The 25,158-nt window shown below is 33.9% G+C and overlaps 1 protein-coding gene across 2 annotated transcripts; it reads left to right on the forward strand.

The window, feature by feature from the left end:
• Nucleotides 1-447: 447 nt before the first annotated feature.
• LOC134531018 (large ribosomal subunit protein eL42) lies at nucleotides 448-23,360 on the forward strand. 2 transcript variants are annotated; one of them, XM_063366460.1, is made up of 4 exons: nucleotides 448-623; nucleotides 815-988; nucleotides 15,370-15,486; nucleotides 23,220-23,360. In XM_063366460.1, the coding sequence occupies exons 1-4, from the start codon at nucleotides 621-623 to the stop codon at nucleotides 23,238-23,240; spliced, it is 315 nt and encodes a 104-aa protein (XP_063222530.1). In that variant the 5' UTR covers nucleotides 448-620; the 3' UTR covers nucleotides 23,241-23,360. The 2 variants fall into 2 exon arrangements, with proteins under 2 accessions (XP_063222530.1, XP_063222528.1); XM_063366458.1 differs by lacking the exon at nucleotides 23,220-23,360 and having other exon boundaries at nucleotides 499-623; nucleotides 15,370-16,218.
• The last annotated feature ends 1,798 nt before the right edge of the window (nucleotides 23,361-25,158 follow it).

A 25,158-nucleotide genomic window follows, 5' to 3' on the forward strand; every position in this document is an offset into this window, starting at 1 on the left:
GCTAGGTTAGCCGGAACTTTAACTGGAAGGTAGACGTTAACAGGGAGTCATAAAACCGAAATAAGAGCTAGCCTGCGGTTAAATTTTAGCCGGAAATTTAGCCGGAGGTCATAAAACCGGCCCTAAGTGTTGGGATGTAACAGCCGGAGCGATCCAGAGGGAGCACCAGTGGTTGGCGTTAAATATAAAACACACTTGCCAAATAAATATTAGAAGAAAAAAATGAGGGGAAAAAGTTTTTACGTCTGACGGCTAATGCTCCAGCTGTATCCTATCCTTTCCTATTTACAGTTAGTATCAAACATAATTTAATTTAATGTTTAATTGTCAGTGGTAAATGTGCTACAATAAATGTGTCGTGAAATAAAAATGTTTACTTTTTTTTTTAAACATTAGGATAGGTAATTCATAGCAATATTTCGTTAAACAGTTTAACAACAGTGTGGTGAAATTTGACCTGAACCTATTTGGTCACCGGTACCCCTACTTTCATTCACTAGCGCACTTTAAGCCGGAGTGGCCTTTTGTGGCTTATGGCTGCAACAGGAACGTAGGCTGACATGAGATGGTATGTTAAATGAAATGAACCTTTGATTCTTCCGGTTTCGGTGAATGTAAACATGGTAGGTATAATTTACCAAATTTTGTATCAATGAATTTGTTAACAATCTTTGTAATTAGTTCTTGCTTGTAACATTATTATTGAGCTAGTAAGGATTTAATGTAGTTTTAAAAATAAATTTTTGTAGTTTCTATACTATCATTTTACGTATTGATAAGTTTTATCACATGTGTACCATATATTATTTTTCAGGTGAATGTACCTAAGCAAAGGCGTACTTTTTGCAAGAAATGCAAAAAGCATAAGCTGCATAAGGTGACCCAGTATAAGAAGTCGAAGGAAAGACAAGCTTCTCAAGGGCGAAGGCGGTACGACAGGAAACAACAGGGTTATGGAGGGCAGACGAAACCAATTTTTAGGAAAAAGGTACGCTTTGGAAATAAGCCCGCGTGAGTATAAGGGAATACTTAAATTACATTATTTTTCTGTGAACAAGTTTTATAAATGCTTCCGATAAATTAATTTCACGTGTTATGTACACGTTAGTTGAGAACCTTAAAGACTGCACGTTAATCATGGTTATTATTTTCGCCCGTCTTGTGTCGAGGGCGTAACGCTGCGCAAGAAAGAGCAAGCATGGTTTTAGACCACCTATGTCTTTCAACACAAGCATGGTGAGGACCACCTTTGCCTTTCAACGACCTCTTTATGGTTTGTTCTTTAACTAAATCGGTCAATAGCCTCGCCCAAAGGCGTTTACTACTACTTATTACAAATTTTCCTTTAGAGAACTTATTTAATTTGTTGCAAATAGATGTATGTTGATTTGGTGTAATGGTTGTGTCTGGTAACTGCTAGGAAAGGTATAAACTGTATGCATTTCAAATGCAGAGCCCAGTCTCCGATTTTTTCTGCCCCAAAAAAGTTATAAAAATAGAAACCATTTCCATGTACTGAAACCATACATGAATGGTTCTGCTGTCTACTGAATTAACATAATTTTTACAATTGTGTCCGATGGACACTGATTGCGGTTGCTCTAAATGGCCCTCTGACAGCATGAATGGTGAGGACAGTAGTTCGAAATATTGGTGCGCATAAATTGGTAAACTTGAACTTTTTGTTCTATATGTATCATTATAGAACAGTCATGTGGTTTTTGGTTCTTGTTTCTAAAATTGCTATTAAATGATGTAAAGCTCCATACCTCCAGCTAACTTAAAATTTGTCTAGAGTGCACATATATGAACACTAAAGGAAATTTGTTGTGTGCTGAAAAGAAAATATAGGTAAATATGTAGTTGGGCGGTATTTGCGAAAAAAAAATGTTAAAAATCCGAAAATACTTTTATTTTATGCTCTTTAAATTCCTCTTTTCATTAAAAGCGGCGGAGGTAAGAAATTCCAAATACTTTAGGAGATAATGAATTTTTAAATTTCATCATATGTAGTTGAGCGGTATTTGCAAAAAAAAAATGTTAAAAATCCGAAAATACCTATAGTAGATGCTCTTCAACTTCCTCTTTTCATTAAAAGCGGCGGAGATAAATTCCAAATACTTTAGGAGATATCAAATTTTTAAATTTCATCACAATTATACCAGTGCATTCATGTGGCATTCCGCATTGTTTCTTGTTTACGAGTAATCTATTTTTTTATTGGATAATGATGTCACGTGATTGATCGTGATAGGCCAGAATTCAAATTAAACAATACGTGATTATTTAGTTCATTTATTGTTTTAAAACGGTGTTTAAATACCGCCTCCAACTTACGCGAATTTTTAACGTTTCTAATTTTAAAGTCTTATTTTTTATTGTTGCGCAAGTAATAAGTAACAAAAATAAAAAAATTTACGTGAGCTGTTACTGTTCATCCTTTGTCCCGGTTTGTTAGGTCAGGTCAGTTACATTATAAATACTTTAAAACTAAAGAACCATTGAAATAATTTCATGTAATTTTTAATGTACGCTTAGTTTCAAAGTATTTATAATGTAACTGACCTGACCTAATCGACCATTTTCATTAATTAGGCATTCACAAACACACGGCAAAATAAAAAAAATGGCGGCGGTCGAATGATAAACACAGGTCTTGTATGCAACATAAGAACGGCGATATCTCCTAAAGTATTTGAAATTTCTTATCTCCGCCGCTTTTAATGAAAAGAGGAAGTTGAAGAGCATATACTAAAGGTATTTTTGGACTTTTAACATTTTTTTTTCGCAAATACGGCTCAACTACATATGATGAAATTAAAAAATTCGATATCTCCTAAAGTATTTGGAATTTCTTACCTCCGCCGCTTTTAATGAAAAGAGGAAGTTGAAGAGCGTCTAATAAAGGTATTTTCGGATTTTTAACATTTTTTTTTCCGCAAATACCGCTCAACTACATATTTACCAAAATATATGTTTGGAAAGGATACCACTGCCCATGACTACTGAAATGTTTCTGACACATTGTTTTTCGCTGTTCTTTTATCAGTTACCTAAATTCACGAGTTGCAATGGCCGCCATCTTACAAAAACAAATACATGTCAAAACTACAAACTGGTCTTATAAAATATCTGCACTGACTTAAAACTAATTTACGGTTTGAGGTTCCCGAAGGTTGAACACTACATACTGTTTGCAAGTTAGTTGTTTGCAACTCCTGGCTAACAAATTCTAATTAAAAATTTCTGAAAAGGTTAAATTTTGCCATTGCCTGACACATGACCTGTTGGTACGGCTGCCACCATGGCTACTCTTTGTCCTCTAAGGAAAGAAAAGGGAGCTCATGTGACATAATTTCCACCCAATCACAAAAATACACACGATAACATCAGCCAATGTGGGTGTTTGTCAACAAGTCATGAGTCCTTTTTCTCATGCTCAATCAACCTCTGTCTCTAATGCTTTAGTGACTAACTAACTATTTCATCAGCCAGCTTTCAAACAAAGAATCAAGGCAATAAGATACAACAAAAATTTAACTACATAAATAAACTGGTAAAAACAACTTTTGGTGGCCTAGGCACAATAAAGCAAGCAAATAATCAAACACTTTTTAAAGCATGAAACAATGTCATAAAACAAGTGGCAAACCCACAAATACTTATATTGAAATAAAAGCTGGGGTAAATATGTAGTGTACGGATTAGCGCCAAAAAAAATTGTACAAATCTGAAATAACTTTCATTATATGCTCTTTTACGTCCTCTTTTCATAACCGCATGCGGAGATAAGAAATTCCAATTACTTTTGGAGATATCGAATTTTTAAATTTTCATTAAATTTAAAATTTTTTATAAAAATCTGAAATAACTTTTATTATATGCTCTTTTACGTCCTCTTTTCATTACAGCCTGTGGAGATAATAAATTCAAATTACTTTTGGAGATATCAAAATTTTAAATTTTAATCACTATACCTGCACATTCACACGGACTTCACCATTGTTTTTTGTTTACGAGTATCAATTTTTTTTTTGGATATTGTTGTCACGTGATAGTTCGTGATAGGCCAATATTCAAATGAACCAATAGGCCGCCTCCAACTTAGGTGAGTTTTTAACGTTTCAAATTTTTATGCTTTAAAAATTACGTTCGTTCCTACTGTTAATCCTTTGTTCCGGTTTGTTAGGTTAGGTCAGCTACGTTATAAATACTTTAAAACTAAACAACCATTAAAATTAATTTTATTATTTTTAATGTCCGTTCAGTTTCAAAGTATTTATAATGTAGCTGACCTGACCTAATCTACCTTTGTCCCGTTTTGTTAGTTCAGGTCAGTTACATTATAAATACTTAAAACTATACAAGTAAAATAAATTGATATTATTTTTAATTTCCGTTTAATTTGAAGTATTTATAATGTAACTAACCTTACCTAATGGAAAATTTATGTTATTTAGGCATTCACGCGCACACGGAAAAATATAAAATGGCGACCGTCGAATGATTACATAGGTCTTGTATTGCAAAATAAGAACGGCGATATCTCCGAAAGTAATTGGAATTTCTTATCTCCGCAGGCAGTTATGAAAAGAGGACGTAAAAGGGCATATATAATGAAAGTTATTTCAGATTTGTACGATTTTTTTTGGCACTAATCCGTACACTACATATTTACCAAAGCTGGTATTTAAGTTATACAAGAAACCTAACCGTATGTTGTGTATTATCAGACAACATAATTAATTATTAATCAAACTGTTTAACATGTGGGGAGGACTATAGTCATGGTTGTTACATACCGAACCAACTTCTCAGTTAAAAGACTAAACATTTAATTGTAATAATGCCAAAAAAATTAGACTAAGTCCTTAACATGACAAACTCAGACTACCATTAAGGGTGGTATTTATGTTTTGAGCAATTCCTTCATCAAGAAATACTTATATGCATTCTTATTTAAATATTTGGGTGCCATTGACGTTGCTTGAGATTGTCTCAAGTGATCGTAAACAAGACAGACTTGATGAAGACCATCTAACGATAATCCCATATTTCTTTTTTTCTGAGAGGGCATTCTTCCGTATCATAGTAATTGCTTGAGAACACCATCACATAAGCATGTTTCATAGTCGCTGAGACCTTGTTTAAGAACACAAATAAGATCTTCTTTGCCAAGACCACTGCAGACAATGTCGTAAGCAGTTGCTAGTTCAGAAATGGCTGATTCTCGCGAACCTCATATTTTTAAACTTATATAAATCCTGTTTGAAGTGCTGAAGCAATTTGATATAGGTTTTAAATGAGTTTAGTGTTGCATGACTGGTGGTTACATTTCCATGTCCTAAACAGACACTTTTATTTACATATCAATTACAAAATGAGTATAATGGATGTGGAAGATGATGAGTTAAATGATGGTTGATAATGTACATATCACCATTAGAAAAATTAAATCTATATTTGTGACACCCAGAATCCATTAAAAAAAAAAAAAAACTGGCATTACACTAGTGTTAATACGTATAATCTCCATTTGAAATTCCTCAGAACTTTGGTAGTGTAATGGTTAGTGTGTTTGATTTCGGACAATGAAGTAAAGGTAAAACTGTAGCTGTGGTTCAGATTTTGTCACAAAAGTTTTTTTTTTAAATACAGCTTTTTGAATACAAACATAGCTTTAAGAAAAATGGTGTTAATAGTTTTTTATCTAATTGTTATAAATATTTAAATATATAGCTAATTCCATAGGTTGGGTTATTAAGGGGATTGGTGCAGGACAAAAAACAGTCATTCGTCAGAATTTGTTGGAAATGAGCTTAAGTGTTTTATAAATGCTTGTTTATTACTACTGTACGGCCAGCCAGCACGTATATAAGCTAGCGGGTGAGATTTGGCAAGTTAGTGGCGAGAGAGCTTCTGTGAGGGGAGGTTGTCGAATGTTGCAGCTCTGAGGCCTGCCATCTAGCGGGAATCTTTCGAAGGTCTTCCACAATATCGCCTTTCTCTCTTTCTCTCTCTCTCACTCTCCAACACGGACACCCAACCAGCTCTTATCTTCGCTTCCCATCTCGCCCTATCCTTCATTCTCGGATCAGGTAGCCGCCCTTCCCCGCGTAGACTTTCATGTTACTCCAGGAAACCAAGACAACCTGTGAAAAATTTGTCCAAAGCTGAATTTTTGTACTGTGGTAGAGTTGACTATGCTTGATAACATACCGAAAGTTTACCGCTGAAGACCTTGTGCGTTATCACCGAAAATTTGCATTTAAGTCCTAGGTGACAGCATCAGTCCATTAAAATACTACCCATTTATACAGTTTTTAATTTTGACTGTCCGTAAACTTACCAAAATAATCTAGAAACAGTAATAATTAATGTTAGAAAAAATTTAAATTTTTAATATTTAAGATATGATATAAAGCGATTAATTCACGACATATATTTATTTTATCTTTGCCACCCAGATAAAAATACGATTTACACCGATTTGAAGAGCCCAATAAGAAAAAATGTCTAAATAAATGTTTTTAATTATACTTTTAGCTTTAAGATAGTACATTTATAAAGAGTCTAGCATAATTAGTTGCCTCATTAAAGCTGCCCGAGCGTTGCAGTGTACTGCGGCAGTACTGATCTTTCACGGCCGGCGGGCTTTGAAACACGCTGCGTACTGCGACACTCAATAAACTTGGTCTTATTTAGGAATTACTTAAAATATATTTAATGCATATGATAGGGTGTATTCATGTTACATCTACAGACCTGCCAACTCTCACGATTTTGGTGTGAGGCTCACGATTTTAAGGTCCATCTCACGCCCTCACGCCAAAATAGTGTTTCCTCACGATTTTTCGGGGCCCCAAGATTTTGTTTGTAAAAGTTACAAAACAAGTGTTACGAAAGTTTACAGTAACGAGTTTCCATCAATACTCGAGTCACGTAAAGGAAGCAATTTTGTGTTTTGTAGCGTGTGCCGTGCTGATTTTTCTATCTCGCATAGTGGAAGAGGAGACATAGTGAAACATGTCGCTACAAAAAACACAACTAACACGTGAAGTGTATTGCTTCCAATAAAAAAATTAATTTGGCTGTGAACTGTGATAAATAGTGTTACACGAGCAGAATGTTATTTTACATCATTTTTTAGTTGCAGCCCTGCATGATCACTACACGACAGCGCTAAATTATGTTCAACTAAATTAAATCTGCAACCTATAATTTGTTTAAATAAATTTTGAAGTAGAGACCATGTAACATATGTACAGGTATGTCACTTAAATTTAAAGATTCTCATTTGTTGTTTTATCGAGGACCTCATGATTTTTTAAATTTGAATGTTGGGGCAGGTCTGCATCTATTGAGATATACATATTCTTTTTTCTTATATGAATGATTTTTGATACAATAAAATTAACAATAAACAATTTCTGCTTGGAACTTGTAAATAAAAATTCTAGAGGACCTCTAGTTTTATATATGTGTGTTCGTATTTTGTTACAAAAATTTTATTATTAAAAAATATTTTAATACCAAAAAATATAATTATTTTTTATTTCTAATACATTATATTATTTTAGATCAGAACTGTGCAAAATTTTAATGTAGCCTATATTATAAAATATATATATTTAATTATATGAAATTAGTTTACTACATAACAATTGAAGAAAACGATACACCGTAAATGTGCTTATTGAGTTTTGTCACTTTTATAACATAATTCGTATGATAATATTATTTTTTTCCAGAAAATAAATAAAACATAAGTTGTGTTGTAACATACATACATATTTAGTATTTTTTTTCTAAGTTAATTCATTGGAGTGCTGCGCCTAGCTTACTTCGTTGAATTGCTAGTGGCAAAGAGCGGTGGTGGATGTTTTTTCAAGAGTTTGACCGTATTTTATGACCCCAGCTGTGAGAGGGTGTTCGTCCCAGAAATCTTAACGGTCAAGGAAAATAGCCTTTCTCTGTAGTCACGTACGGGTCTGCTACTCGCGTAATATCGTCAGTTTATCACAACTTTCCGGGAAGTTCTATTGTTATTTATTTATAATTTAGAAATTAAAGAGTCGATCATACTAACATTTTTAACTAAGCAAATCGCATCCTGGAAGATTTTTATCTACGTAAGCAGCAAAAATCACTTGCAGTTAGGAAACTTTTATTCTTTCAGAGTAAAATTCAGTCTGGAATTACCATACATTAAAAACCTTAGTTTTCTGGAGCAAAAAACGTCCCAGCACGAGCGACTAACACTGCTGCACACACACTACGCATCTTGAAATACATCAGTGGTCAGACTATTGTACCAGACACTCAAAATATACACATTTAAACCTTTAAAAAAAAACACACAGACAATATTTATGAAGTGATTTTGACGCTACACTCAACATATTTATGTAACATGTAGTCAAATTTCTATAAAAAATATATTTTTCTTACCTTTTATGATTAAAATTACCAATTTAATAATAGGACGTTTAAACATTGAGGTGTTTATCACAGTTTCCATGTAGGACATTCTTTTATATTACTTTGGTGCCATAATGAGAACCGGCTTAAAAAAGTATTAAAGTTATTAAATTTACGAAACATTTTTGTGGATCATTGTAGAAATTATCATCAAGGACTCAACTGCTCATTATTGGTGTGATCACAAGGTTTCATCAGTAAACTTTTGACGTGTTACTAAGAAATGTTCATTCTACTACCGTACAAAATTTTTGCTTTGGGATAATTTTCCATGTATTAAAAATGTTTGTTTCTTAACAGCGAAATTCGTCCCGACCCGAGCCTACTTCGACAACCTCGCAGTAGTATACACTACGCGGCTCGGATCGCTTTAGTGGTCAGACTAATAATTGTATGAGACACTTAAAAAATATACCAATTTAAAGATGAATAAATATGCAACAACGTTTACTTTAAGCGATTTCCACGTTGGGCTCTTTAAGTTTATGTAAGATGTATTTATATTTCCTTAAAATTGAATGAAAGTGAATTCGTTAACTTTAATGATTTAAAAGGTATATTTTATAGAAACATGTTAAAACTTTGTGCTTTTTATCACTATCCTCAGATAGGGCAATGTTTCTAGATTATTTTGGGTTCCATACTGACGGTCTACTCCATAAAGTGCATTTGCAATATCCATTATTGTGGATCGTTGCATAAAATTGTCATTTTGGACTTAACTGCCCGTTTTTGGTGTGACGCACAAGGTTTGCGGCAGTACTTAAACTTTTGACGTGTTACTAAGAATTTTCATTCTACTACTGTACAAATTTTCGGCTTTGGGATAATTTTCCATGTATTAAAAACCTTTGTTTCTTCACAGCGAAATTCGTCCCGACCCGAGCCTACTTCGGCAACCTCGCAGTAGTATACACTACGCGGCTCGGATCGCTTTAGTGGTCAGACACATTGTACCAGGCTCTCAACAAATAAACTAATTTAAAATTTAAGAATTAAATCATGATCGTAAAATGGCTGCCATGGTGATTTGCGAATTTATGGAGAAATAAAAGCAGTTAAAATCTTATGTAGTTTCCAAGAGACATTATTACATCACCAATCATCTAAAGTAACAGGTTTACAAAATTTCAACATATTCAGTAACTAGTCAGTTTTTTTTCAAATGTGTTAGTATTAACAATCTGGACCATATCTAGTCTGTGAGGACTGTATTGTTACAGACTATCTGTATTCCGGTATTTGGATTTATGATTCGCTTTCAATGTCTATTAAAATATACCTAATGCTGATTGCAGTAATATTTCTACTCGATTTCAAAGTTATAATTCCTGAACATTTGTAGCAGACACATTTCAATGTAACACTTACTGATTTTCGAGTTGTGTTGAGGTTTCACATGCGTGGCCCCTGCTCTGGTAACAATGAGTCATCACAACCGGTGCCGTCTGTACGAGCGTCTTCACAAGTTATCCTGAAATATGTTCTTAAATATTAATTCAAGTGAATTCTTAAAATCCTACACACCTTATCTTAAGTGTCGTAAATGAATCGTTATATTTTATAAATCCATATAATATAGGAGCCATAATGGCGCGAAGCAATGGACGCGATACGAATAATATTTTTTTTTTTTTACCAACCACTACATCAGTAAATATTTGTGGTTTCCATTCGCTATGAATTCAAGCATGTAACATGCTTCTTCAATTCGGCCACAGTTAAATGGGAGGCTCTGAATCACTGAAAACTCCTCAACAAAATCAACGATGAATCACAGGCATTACAACAAACAGTTGTCACAAGTCAAGTAGGCAATGAGCAGGTGACATTTTTCGAGTTCGTAGAGGATTGTTGAGACTATCCTACAGGTCAATGGCAACGCGCCCTTACGCGCATGGTTAATACCCCGCATGAGTAGAGTGTAAAGGCGTAAGCCTGAGACACATCTAGGTCCTCATCTAACCGCGCACACTTAGATTTAACTCAGGATAGGGTGAAAAATATTTACTAATTTTGCAGTCCTAACAGTCACCAACGAATAGCCAGCATAATAAATAAATAAGCTCACGAATATTGTTCGTGAATGAAGGCGAAGCTGATACTTTGGAAACGTTACCAGCAGATATTAAATAATGTTTAACTATTATTTACGTAGCTTACTTCTTAAAACAGCATTCATGTAAACTGATTTTGTGTGAGACTATGTTGAGTGTTTTCTGCTACACTTAGTTTTCTGAAAAAAGTCTATTGTGGCTTAATAAACTTGTTAACATTGGTGCCTGTCATAAAAAGAAACTCAAACGTAATTATACGGATACATGTTGAGTATAGTTAATGAATGGTTCACGCATTTCTGAAAAAACAAAAAAAAAAAAAAAACATGTTTAAAATTTTACACATCTTTTTGTTGTCGCATCACGTCCATCGCGTTGTACATACGCAACTCTGAAAAATAAATATAAATGGTAAAAAAAGCTATAATAAAATAATCTCGTATCTTTCTTTATTCTTTTTTCTAAGCGCTCTAATGGTTTTCGATAGTTTTGTTCTTTTGTGTACGCTGCTTGGTGGAGGTTTCTTCTGCATTTTATTCCTGAATAAATCTCACGCTTACAACAAAAAACATCTAGCTAAATCACTGTGCTAAATAATAACAGAGAATAACCATTCAATTATACGCCGAGCTATACCAAACACGTTCTCTTATCTACTGAAAATGAGTACGTTGACCTTCATATCAGTTTCCCGCGAAATCCCGTCTCCCCTTCGTAAACAGCAGACAGTTGTGGCTGGGTGGGAACGAGCTGCAAAAAGTTTGGAAAACTGTCGCAAGGTGTCACTACTGTCCAGCGCGCTCCATAATTCCTCGTATCCGAGCTTGCACGCTGCTCAAATTTCTACAGCTACATTTTTACTTTAGGTCCGACTGCAATAAGCTAAAGACTAAAATAAAGTCAATCATTCAGCCGACATATATGTAGGCGTTTGAATTACAAATGAAAACGCGAATGTTATTAAATTCGCAAATGAATATCACGTAATTTCGTAGCAGCTTATTTATTAAAATTCAAATTGTAAATACGTTAAATTAATAATGATTACAGATAAAATAATGGCCACAGTCATATCTCCCGTGTCTGAAAATTTATCTGCGAAAGTTTTACCACTTAATTCTTTATAGTTTTTTAATAAAGCTTGAATTTAAAAAATTCCCGAAAATCAGCAATAACTTAATTAAAATAAAAAAATAAAAAAATAAATTTTACACCAGAATGGTTCAAATCTTCTCTAGCAGCTGAATCATTAACAAATATATTGTTTTTTTAATACGATGCTGGTGCACCAATCCCCTTAAATACTTGGTAGGTTTTGTGACATATATGTTTTACTTATAAGATTAAATTACAGGATCACAAGTAACTTCTACAAGAAAAATTAACCTATTATATAAGGAAATACTAAATGTCTAATATTATTGATGAATAAACAATGATTTATAGGAACTTACCTATGTGCCTGTTAGCTTAAATGAAAATATGGGATGGTGTTCTCACTTAAAATTTAAGTTTATTATAGGAACTTAAACATTCTTAAACAATGCTTTTTCTTTATTGTACTTGTTAAAATATTTGTTAGCTACAATTTCTGAAAGGATTATAAGTTAATAATCAATTAACATATTTAAGAACTCTTACGGTGAAATTAGTACAATCATTATTACTGCCAATTAGCTCAATGTGCTGTCCTATTAGTAAAATATCATGAATATATCATAAATAAACTACATTAAAACAAAACCCAATTTCTTAAAATGCTTTTAATTTTATGTAACTAGAGTTTCAAATTCAATCTTGTTAAGCCTAAATCTACTATTTTTTTTAATACTAAGACAACTTAGTTATTTTTTTGCCAGTGATGCGCAGAAAGTAAAATATCAAAAATTAATCATAGGTTACATACTTTTAGAATAAATGTCTGAAATTTTATAACATATTTGATTCAGTGGACAGTTACATGTTAATGAACTCCCTTAAAAAAAATATTGCATTTGTATGAAGTTGTTGCATCTCAGCAATACCAAATCATTTTCATAATGTATTTTTAATATGATCAATTATAACTGCAAGGGGTGGAAAAAGAAGGGGTTAAAGGACAAATAAATTTCCTTCACCATTAAATCGGTTACAATTTATTGTAAATCTTCAAATACTATGTAAAACTTTCTTCTGAAACAATTTTTGATAATACGAACCATTCCTTCAAGGAATGGAAAAAAAACAGGGGTTGTAATATAAAAAAATATAACTTCCGTACACTGTACACTATCAAATTCATTTTTATTTATTTTTAACTTTTTTGTTATGTTGAGCTTTTGTTGAAATAAATTTTTATTTGAACTATCATTACCGCAAGGGGTGCAAAAGTACTCAAACACTATTAAAAAAAATTATCTGAACAATTTTTGATGAAACAAAATATTAATTCTGGAATTTGAAATAACAAAAAGGTTTTAAAAAATTTAAAATTCCTTCCTACGTAGCCTACAGTATCAGATACGTTAAAACTTATTGTTAAATTTCTAAATATATTTTTTTCGTACTTAATGTTAAAATTTCTTTTGCTGTGTAGTTAAATATATTTTTATTAAACTATTATTTATGGTACCTCATGCTGAAGCGGAAGCAGAGTGACATTTCCATAAAAAAATTACAAAGAGCAGCTTTTCATTTTTTCATCTGAAATGTTTTTTGATTATTTTGTAAAGGCACATTGCATTTAAAAAAAAGGTTGTTTAGATACGTTGCATCCAGGTTCAGCCACTCGCTGAGGATTTTATTGTGCAATTCCACAAAATATGTCCCACAGATTTTCAATGGGGTTCAAGTCAAGTGATTTTGCAGGCCAATGGAGATGAAATAGGGTAGGGGACTGTTCTTAAAACCAGTCACGTGTGTGTCCAGACCGATGAACTTTGCTATTGTCATCTTGATAAGAGGGTATACTCATCATGCAGTTTATGTCTGAAAGGCAACACCTGATCATCCAGAATGTTTAAATAAACATGCTGGTTCATGTTAGTGGTCACCATAGTGAGCGGGTCCAATCCATAATATGAAAAATACCCCCAAAATATCACAGACCCACCGGTTTGAACCTGATCTTGCAAACATTAAGGATGAAATGCTTAATTTGCCGTTCGGTACACTTGATGATGTACGTCATTGAAATACAGGCTAAAACATGATTCGTCAGACCACATTACATTACGCCAGTCCTCTACTGTCCAAGTTCTATGATTTCTAGCCCATTGAAGATGCGCAGCTTTATGTGACTGTGAGCAATGGCCTCTTATGAGGTGACCAACTCCAAATGTTCATTGAGTGCAGTTCCCGTCGCAGTGTTCTCTCGCCATCAGGTTGGGATGGACCTTCATTCACTGACTGCAGCAATTCCTGTTGGGTTTGGAAGCAATTTTGATTCACAAGCTGTGAAATGCGTCTCTGGTCCCTCTGTCAGGATCTTTTTCCGACCACAATTCTTATGTGTTTCGTGGCCACGTGTAGTACACCACTGCTTGTAAACATGTTGAACATTCCGCTGCGAAACACCAACAAATCCAGCAGCTTCACGCACTGTATGGCCATGGGCATGGCCAAACACGATTTCCCGTTTTTGTCACACTGTCACATCCTTACATCTACCCATTTTGACGTACACTCTCCGCTTGAAACATCAATGTCTCATTGATCGCTACTGCTCACGTAGAGGCAGTGTGCATGTAGTTGAGCACTGGACTCGTTTGCTGCACCATCTGTACAGGCTTAATTATCCTTCTGTGATTGGATACTAGAATGACTAATATTTTGTCCAGTGAGCTTATAGCACAGATATCATTGTACATTTATAGGATGCAAAATGTTTCGGGGTACAACTGGCCTTCCTTAGGCTTCAAAAAGGACCTCGCTGATCAGTAGCGACGAATAACAATGATGAAGAATGGAGCGGTGAAGGAGAAAGGACCTCTGTACCTTTGCAGAAAAAAAAATTGACTGATGCCGGAACAAAATTTTTTTTAAGTTATGCTCCTTGCCTCCCAGTTTGCCTCACAGATGACACACAAAAAGTATCTGCCTCTTAGCAGGGCAAATACAACAATTCACTTAACCTGTGGCTATTTTGAGAATACGACTGATTCTGCAGTTTTGAAATTTGACAATATGCTTTCCTGACTGTTTCAGCAGCAGTTTTGAACAAAAAGCCAGAAGCTTTCAGGGCTAGTTAACCTCGTGACTACTAGACTATGCTAGTGGCTAATCTTGGCAGACACTCATTTAGTAATCAAGAGTGTCAGTAATTACGTTCACAGGTTAAATAATCTTTCCAATAGTAGAAAATATATACTTCATAATTTTTTAGAATCTTATTAGAATGAAAATTTATCTCCTATATTAATAACATTATTATAATTTTATTATTCAGAAATGTTGTGCCTAAGCGCTATTATCTTAACAATATGGTCCATACATTTTTTGAATTTTATTTTAGGTTGTCTCAAAATGTTACTCCACTTTTATTTAAATGTACTTCAATATATTTAGACTTATATTAGTTTGGTAAATTGATTTTAATGGGAGTAGTCCCTTGATTAACATGTCAGCAAGTACACTTACCTGATTGGAAAGCATATTATTTTAATAAACATTACACTCTATGGAAAACATTTATTCAGTTATCGCCCTTGTTATGCTAGAAAGAATTACGGAGTTACTTCAGGATTTGGGGGGAAGGGGAGAGTTATTTGCTTGAAATTAGATGTCTTAATGGAAATTAGTATATTTTTGCAGCAGCTGCAATAAATGCAGATGGTGTATTATTGTTCAACAGGCAAAGACGACGAAGAAGATAGTGCTGAGGATGGAGTGTTCGGACTGCAAGTATCGCAAGCAGATCCCGCTGAAGCGCTGCAAGCACTTTGAACTGGGTGGAGACAAGAAGAGGAAGGTCAGTAAAAGTGTTTGCAGAGCTTATTTGATAACTACATGCTCTGCCTGTAAACTGTGTCACTTATGGCACTTTAGTCCAGGGCTTCCTGAATCTCTGCACAGGCCTGCCATATGAGAAAAGATGCAGGATACACTTGTAATCTAATAAGGGATAGGGGAAATGGCGCAAATGGAGTTTGTCACTGGGTTCCTTTCACTTCTCTTCACTGTGGCTGCTGGTAAAGGCACACCTCCCCTCTCTTATCCTCCCAGGCGACAATAGAATTCTTTGCTTTCTGAAGGACTGCTCATAAAAGCAATCTTTTTCATTAACGCATAATCAGAGTTTGGGGTTGCGTTCTATTCAAGGTCATTGCACTTTTGGGTAAATATGGTAATATTTACAACAATTTTCACCAACTCTTAACCTTAAAATACCATTTTTCATTTGTGGCTGGAATAGTAATATTACCTGGACTTAAGAATGTTGGTGGCCAAGCTACTACTACACAGGCTAACATTAAGTGGTGCATGTGAATTTCTTGAAAAAATTGAAGTGCACCTTGACAGAATAATTAATAAAACAAGGAACTTAATAAATCCATTTTTCAATTTGTTTACTTTTTTTATATTTTGTAGTTATCATAAAATTAATAATGTTAGTTTTAGTTTGTGGTGTTGAATAGTCCTTAAAATTTACCTAACTATATCAATTTATAATTACTGTATTGGGACCTACACAAAAAAAAACTTGTCTTTTGAAATAAAGGGGAATATTTTGAAATGTGTAACCTCAATTAATTAATTCCCAAACCCATCCAATTGTCCGCTCAATTCGGACATTACAAAACTTACAATTTCAAATTTTGTTGAATTTGTCAAAAACATAAAATCCCTCATGCCCAAATTCTTTAGCACGGTCGTATACTGTGATAACCATTTTTCACGAACGTGAACTTAACTGCCAGTAATCAACTTACAATTTTACGGTCACAGTTCTTTAATAATCTATACTATAGCGCTCAAAAGAAAACCTACTCCAATACGCGCGAAAAGCAAGTAAACAGAACATCACTTCCTATTTTCATTTGTTTTGTACCAATGCGACACTGAAACATTGATTGTAACTTCGTAACAACCAATGGTTAGTAGTTACGTAAATATCGATCATTGGTACATAATTCTATATACCGTATTTACCTGAATGCAAGACGACTATTTTTTCTCCCGGCAACGGTAAAAAATTTCACATTCGTCTTGCATTTGAAAATCTTTATTTTTGATGGTAGTTTGTCCCACATTTTTAGGCTAATACAATGTGAAATTACTTTTATGGGTACAGGCAATAAATAACTATTAACATTATAATCATTTAATGAAAAATACAGTACAATTTAAAGCTTATTTGTACGCAAAAAGATTATAAAAAACCTCTACGGTACTAGTCGCCATGCTTTGTTTATTTGTGCTCACGCCATAGATAAAGTATGCACGAAAGAAGACATGAAACCTAGACTTGGGAGTTGGTAAACCAGGTCATTTCTCATGCTGAATTTTGTAGTACATGATATCTCCACTATGTTGCGAGCGCTGTAACAATTTTAGTAACCCAAAGTGTTGTATACGTTTTAACAATGTTATTCTATGTAAACGATATTGTTTATTTTCGTTTATAAACAAATGTGGTAAATTGCGGGAACCTAAAATAGATAGTGTTGAAAGGCGAGGAACATCAAGTTCTTTTATAAAGAAAGGCTCTCTAACATATCACGATGCAAATTTTAAGCTCATTGTGGTAAAATATGCAGAAGAAAACAACAACAGTGCTGCATCAAGACGTTTTGGCATATCCGAAGCAAACGTGCGACGGTGGCGGTAAAATGTTTATTTATAGCTTGTTATATACTATTTTCTGGTTTATAAAGGTTAAAAAGTTGACCTCGTCTTGCAATCGGGTAAATACGGTATATCGCAAAAGGTAGACATATATCGCCACAAATCTATATACGTTTCGTTACTTTTTCGCGAATTTTTGGCAAATAAGCAAATTTTGCTAAAAAGGTTCTGTTACGGCGAAAATTTCGCGATTTTGCGCATCGTGAAAAACAGGTGACTCTAACTATAGCTTCAAAAATAAAATTTGGAACTTTCATTCACCAAGAGTTGATTCTTTTGATGAAAAACATAGTAAAAAGGGTTTTTTAAGCAAAATGTAATGAACATTTCAAATGCTTCTCAATTGAAGATTCTGGATACATATCATGTGCAACGTGCGCTTCGGCATTCAGAGGCCCGCCGGCTCCTCCCCTTCCCTCGTTCCCCTTAAAGCCCCCTCCCGCACTCCCTTGTGACGTCCGCGTGACGTAGGCGCCTTCTTCCAGGCCTACTGAATGCGACACTAGCGCCATCTGGATTTTTTATATATAGGGGTGTAATTATTTTGCTCGTTCTGTTCTGTTCCGGGAGCGATCGCCGTGAGGGGTGCTTCGGCGTCGCGCCGTGTTACGCATGGCTACGAGGTGTTCTCTGGTCGGTGTCTTACATTTTTTTTTTGATAATTATGTAATTTTCCTTCTGCGTCATGTTTGGCCTGCCTTCTTTTTTGGCCTCATAAAGTAATGTTTGCTGGACACCGAATTTGTTTCGTAATTCCTGGTTTGCATTGCCATTGTGTTTCACCTTGTGCATTTCTTTGAATTAGTTTTTTGCTTTCGACCCATTTTCCGTCGGGGCGTTTGTCGTTTTTCTTCGCCGCACCTCTCACGTCCGGACAGACAGCATTCTACCTGCTATTACCATGATTTAAATAACGTTAGCACATAACATTTGTATATTGGCTATTTGTATTGCTCATCAGTACCTGTTTACGTAATTCTTTCTTTCGTAATTCTTGTTATATGTTGCCCCTCTATATTCATATGGGGCTTGATTTAAAGAATAATAAAATTGTGTATTTTTGTATTTCTGATATTTACGCTTATTTCTTTAGGGGTTACACAACACGTCTGGCACTCTGCCTGTCCCTTTACAAGGGCCATAGTTTTTTTTTATGTTTCTTATTGTTAACGTCATTGAGGTAAAGTGAGGTGGATTTCCCCTTCCCCTTCACGATACTTCAAATTCTGCACAACTCTGCTTGGAAGTGTGCTGGGCCCATAACCCAAAGGTCCGTGGATCATAACCACGCTCTGCTACCAAAAAAAAAAATGTAAGACACCGACCAGAGAACACCTCGTAGCCATGCGTAACACGGCGTGACGCCGAAGCACCCCTCACTGCGATCGCTCCTGGAACAGAACAGAACGAGCAAAATAATTACACCCCTATATATAAAAAATCCAGATGGCGCTAGTGTCGCATTCAGTAGGCCTGGAAGGAGGCGCCTACGTCACGCGGACGTCACAAGGGAGTGCGGGAGGGGGCTTTAAGGGGAACGAGGGAAGGGGAGGAGCCGGCGGGCCTCTGAATGCCGAAGCGCACGTTGCACACGAATGAGAATATTGAACGAAAAACTGTTTCCATAGAGATTGGTTTTGGTACCACTTTCAGTCTCAAAAAGGTGAAGGAGCTTGACTCCCTGAAATATAAGACTGACTGCAGGAAATTTCTGTGACTTTATTTGCCAAACTTGAAAAGAGTCCTCTGAGAAAGAGAATTGTGTTGGGCTCAACTTGCTTGTCTTCTTCAGTAATGGTTAGACACTCGGTTAGAGCTCTTAGAGCTAAGGTTGCCATTCAGGAACTTATCTCACACAAAGTTTTGTGAACATCCTGAGGTGTTGAAAGCTGCAAAATCTTTAAATTGGAAAAAGAAAGCCTTGACTAGTTAATTTTTAATTTGATCATCTCAATGATGCAAGATGCACATTAACAGCAGTAGAGAGAAGTTTCTCTTTCAACAAAAATTTTTTCTAGGTGAGTATTTTAATTTTAGACTAATGTGTTTTGGACTATAGTGAGAGTACTACTTACAACTCAGATTGAGTAATATTGCAGTACCAAAAATACATTTTACTCAAATATTTTGTGTATTGGTTCATTTGGTTTCTCAGAGGGTGTTTCTTCTTTCGCTCATCAAATAACAAAAAAAAATTATTTTGGAATTTTGCATTGCTCCGGCAAGGAAGGAAGACCTAAGAATGAAAAAGAATGAACAGGATGAGGTGTTAAATGCAAGAAAAAGAGCAGCACACATAATCAAGTTACTTGAAATTTAAAAGGGAAAATTGCTTGAAAAGAAAAAAGAATTATTAGTAATAGAGATGGGATTGAAAAAAGTCAGAGACAAGTGTATAAACTGTTTTTAGTGCCAGTAATTAACCTAATGTAAAATATTTAAGACAATATTTAAAATATTTAAATTTTTTGTGTACCCTATTAAAAAAGCTTATTGCATAATACAGTAAAACCTCTTACAACAAACTCCTTTATAACGAAATCCTCATTATAACGAATCAGTTGTTTGGTCCCACCAAAACGCCATATAACCCTATGTATTTGTACCTCAAAATAACAAAGTATTTTTTCATATTCCCACCAAAAACCCCCGCTACAGCGAAAGCACAATTAAACATTTTCAAAAAAATTCCTTAGAATTTTCATATTTATACCATTTGCTTCGTTAATATTACGTTTTGGTAAACAAACACAAATATTCCAGCATCTTATAATATTAATTGGCTGACTTTGACCATAAAACTATTGACGTACTGAAACGCACTTCGAAGCTAACACATTGCACCAGCACTAGCGGGAAAAAAAATTCACATTGATTAATCGATGTTCCGATCTTCGCCAAGAAAATTTGTCACAAATTCCACCTACAAAAGTTACATCTGTTTCTGTGGAAATACGCATTTGTTCGTTTGTTGTCATGAATGCCGATATTTATTTTAGATTCTGTGGAAGTTTTACTTATCTAAAATTTGCAGGAGTCTAAGAGTTGTTTTCAATTATGGTGAAATAAATTCTACTTAGAGTATTTTATTGTTTGGAGGTTAGCTTTGATGAATTACTTTTGTTTACATACAAATTAGGTTATGGATGCACAAAACCATGTGCGATGATTAGGACACATTTTAACTTCTTTCGGTGCTATAATTTTTTGTTTACAATAATGGATTTATAAAAAGAAGGCAATATATTTAGCATATTTTGTTGTTTGGAGGTTAGCTTTGATGAATTACTTTTGATTACATGCAAATTAGGTTATGGATGGACAAAACCATATGCGATGATTACGACAAATTTTATCTTCTTTCGGTGCTATAATTATTTTTTGTTTACAATAATGGATTAAAAAAAAGAATGCAATATATTTTACCACAAAATTAAAAATTCTGTAGCCTATGGTGTTGGTTAGGGAGGCAAAAAAGTTTGTCTTATTAAAAAATTTTTTACAGGCTTGCATAGTTGTCACTTTAATACAAAATAAAGTATTTCTCCATTTCATTTAACGGTCAAAGTTTTTGCTTGGATTTACTTACCTTACTCTGCAAGCGGCCCTTAGCATCATGCATTCAATTCTTTTTAATTTATTTTTTTGTATACATATCACTTGTAGTTTTGAATTCACCTCGTTATAAAGAAACCTCACTATAACAAACACACCCGAAATCAGTCCCTTCAAGTTTGTTATACTGAGGTTTTACTGTACTTAAAAATTTCAGGTCATAACAATTTTTTTAAATGTCCCCAAAAGTCACTGATTTTTCCTGTTGGAACCTGGTAGACACCCTGTAACTGTGAATGTATACTTTGTTGATAAACATGTATCAAATATTTCTTATAGTTTCAAGTATCTAACCTTCATCCAGTGACCTGCAAAAATACCTCATGAGAATAACATTAAACCTAAAACACATCTCTTAATTGTGTGATGAGAGTGAAATATTTTATACTTAGTTGTGTTTAGACAACATTTTGTGCAGGAAATTACACCTTATCGTTATGACGGAGCAAAATAAGATATGTAGTCGGCCTGCAGATTTAGGATTTTGCGGTTCCTTTTTCATTTATGACTTGTCAATGCTCTGGTTTCGATTCCGGGTATTTTTTATACGGTTTCTGTATCCTCACGAAGCAATATTTTTATCATGTGAAGAAGGTAAACAAGCTCATTCTTTCAGTTTGACCAATGTCGTGCAATGAAATAACTCGCAAATAATGTATGTCATAGAGTATAGTTTACAATGAATTTGGGGGAAGATGGGAACCGAAAGACTTATCTTAGTTTCAACAATTTTTAGGCCATAATTTTGTCAGTTAATATTTTACTTCGTAAAAGCATCGTACAGTATACATTTTTAAATAAAATTCCTGGAGTTTATGGTGCCTAGTTGTACCAAGTTTTTTCCGTGTGGTCTCTTTAACTAAGAAGAAATTTCAGATGATAAAACAAACTGTTATGGCATGGTGTCTTTCAATTCCTTTCATATAGTGATGGTACTGTTTTTAGCTAGTGGAATGTTAACGATTTATGGCCTTTTAACGTTTAAGGCCAATTACAAGATAAACCAAGCATGCAAGTGATCATATTGCTTTTTCAAACATAGTACGTTTAAACTGTAGAGTATACACCAACAAATTACATTTGATTTGTAAAAAAATATATGAATGAGTCTTAAAAATGCTGAACCAGAAAATTAGTTTTGCCATCAATGATGCCAGAAACAATTTGCCTTCATGTTCCAAGGTTTCAGGGTAGCTAAAAAAATAAATAAAATTCAGTTTCACGCTAATTCAAAGAGAGTATGCCTCTAAGCTGTGTTTTTAATAACCAAATAAAAGGTTCTTTATGTAAAACGGAACCTGAACCGAACTGACCATTAAAACGAGAATCGATCAGCCCTATGCAAAACAACAGATTTTTCTTTTAGATTTGATGTAATTTTTTTAAATTGAATCTTGATGTGTTACTACTTGCAAGATTTAACAGTAGCTTGTAGACTCAGGTAAATAGAAACGACAAAAATCTTTGCACTTAAATCAAATGGAGTAATGTTTTCTTTTGCTTCAAATCATAACTGCAAACTGGCTTTAACACTCAGTTAACGCAAGAAATTATGCATAAAGTAGTAGTGTGCAACTATACCATGTGGAATTATTTATTTGTCATCTTTTTTCTTTAAAAAACAAAATGGTCTAAATAAGGCACTCATCTGCAATTTAAAACCACATCAAAGGCCCTGTTACACTGTAATTTTTTGTCTCCAACTATATTTGACAACATACAAACTTTGAGAGGTCCTGTATTGATCGTAATACAGGTCAAGGTATTACATATTAATTGCTCACAAGAACTTAATACTCATCTGGGATTATGCATAAACAAAAACCTGAGTAGACTTAAACTTAAAGACTACCCATACAGCATTAACTAAAATTCATATGATGTTACTATATGTCAAGTAACCTATATTTAGTATTTAAAATATTGCATTAGAATCAATCTTCTTAATGCAAATTATTTACCTACTATTAAAGAACAGGAAATACAAGTTTAAACAGTATATTGGTTGCAAGATTAACAATATAAATATAAAATAGTATTGTGAATGAATCAGTGTGTGTGCTATTACTTCAGCTGCCTACAAGTTTGAAAGAAGCAAGTTGAAGCTTAAGTTTTTTATAATTTAGTACCAAAATGGAATGCACTCAGTGTATATTAATTTTTTATGTAGGTGCTTCAGAAATGTTTCTGTCCTAAAACAAAATGTAATGGTAACCGAAGTTTGTTTTTCTCTTGTTTCAGGGCCAGATGATCCAGTTCTAAACCATGGTGTTTGATTCACTCTGGACATTTACTTTATTTTTTACATTAACATGTGTAAATAAAAGTTGTGGAAAACCCTGAAGGAAGTATCAATTTGAGAATAAAGAGAACATTTCAAAATGTTGGTAATTGTTACCTTAGTAGCTTCAAAATTGTAGATGCAAGGTAGTACACATTTATACATACATTAGGGTCTCAATTAACCAAGTTAATGTGGACTGCAGCACCCTCGGATTAGAAAAATCTTGAGTAATAGGGATGTGATAAGTGGGGACAAGATGATAGAGTGAATTGCTTTAAAATGGAAACAACACTGAAAAGCATGTCAAAACATCGCAAACACGTAGATGCAAGTTATATCATGAAATTAAGTTGCATTTAACCAAAACTTAATTTGAATCATAAAAAAAAAAAATAATTTTTTAATGTTGGAAGTTCAAGGAATGCTATTTCCTGACAAAATTTGTACTAAAGTGCACGGATCAGAAAAATTATTTAATTTTGTTGTGCATCACTTATTGAATCAATTAAATCATTAATGCTCACTAATTTATTTTTATTGGTATGAATATATTTTTTTAGAGCAATTTATTAAAATTATTTTACCGTAAAAATGCAGCATATAAATTTTATCCTATTTTGGTGGAGTAAGTATACAAAACAGATTTATAAAAATAAAAACAACACAGAAATTCTCTAGTTTTAAAAATAAAATTGGACTCAAAATAAAACCATGAAATCTTGTATCTAGCAATAAGAACATCTTGTTTTTCAGTTTAGATATATTCTTTGGAGTGATTTTTTTTCTTGTGGTTTTTTCTTCAGAGTAGATGCTTTCATGTCACTCCATGATTTTCCCAACCAGTAAAAAATGGTATTTTGGAAGTTAATTTTCTTTAGGTTTTCCAACAAGTTAGATCATTATCTAGGTCTTCAAGAAAATGTTTCAAGTCTATGTTGTCAATGGTGCGTGGGATCTGGATAATACGGAACCTTGGTTAAACTCACGCCAATTATGCTGCCGTTACTTAAATTTAACTTGTTGATATTTTATTGTTGGAAAAATTTTCTTTCATGCTGTAAGAAAGATAATTTTTTAGTTAATGTTGAACGTTACTTTTTTCTTTTGCCAAACATAACACAATATATTGTTAATACAAAACTGTGATTTCATAATGGATAGTGAATTTTTATAAAACATATATCAACTTTTATTTAGCTAAACTTTTTTTTATTAAATTTCAAAGAATTAATCACTGTGTACTGCCCCTCGAAGTAACACTGTTTGAATTATGCTGATTTAAAGTAACTACGCCAATGAAAAGGGCATAATTTGAAGTAATGTAGTCAGAGATTCGAAGTTGCACACACAATGGTCACAGAACTTGTATAACAATTAGGTGAATAAATATGATAAATAATAGGGCTGGGCAATTCCACAGATTTCATTTCGATTCGATTCCGATTCAAATTACTGTAAAAAATTGAAATTTCGATTTCAATTCGATTCTTTAATTCTAGAGCAAATGCATAAGGTAAACAAGTGTAAAAAAATTTCTACCAATGTAGGCAAACATTCTTAGAATCATTACTTCGTGAAGTCCACATGTCTGTGGTTAAAGCTATGGAATTTATTCCGCTGTCAATGTCTGTTGCCAGTTTTGTTTTTATTCTTTCAAGATGATGATCATAAAGATCTGGAATTACACGCCTTGCAAATGTTCTACGGTCAGGCATGCTATATTTTGGTTCAACCAGTGACATGAGGTCTCTAAAACCTGTATCTTGGACCATGCTGAATGGTTGAATATCTGTTGCCAACATTTTGCCTATTGCACTGGTAATGGAAACTGCTCTGGGATGATCGTTTGGATATTTTTCTAACCTAGAAAATGCAGTTTGCTGGACAATTTTCTGT

The sequence above is a fragment of the Bacillus rossius genome, chromosome 3 (genome assembly GCF_032445375.1).
Source record: "Bacillus rossius redtenbacheri isolate Brsri chromosome 3, Brsri_v3, whole genome shotgun sequence".
Classification (NCBI taxonomy): Eukaryota; Metazoa; Arthropoda; class Insecta; order Phasmatodea; family Bacillidae; genus Bacillus; species Bacillus rossius.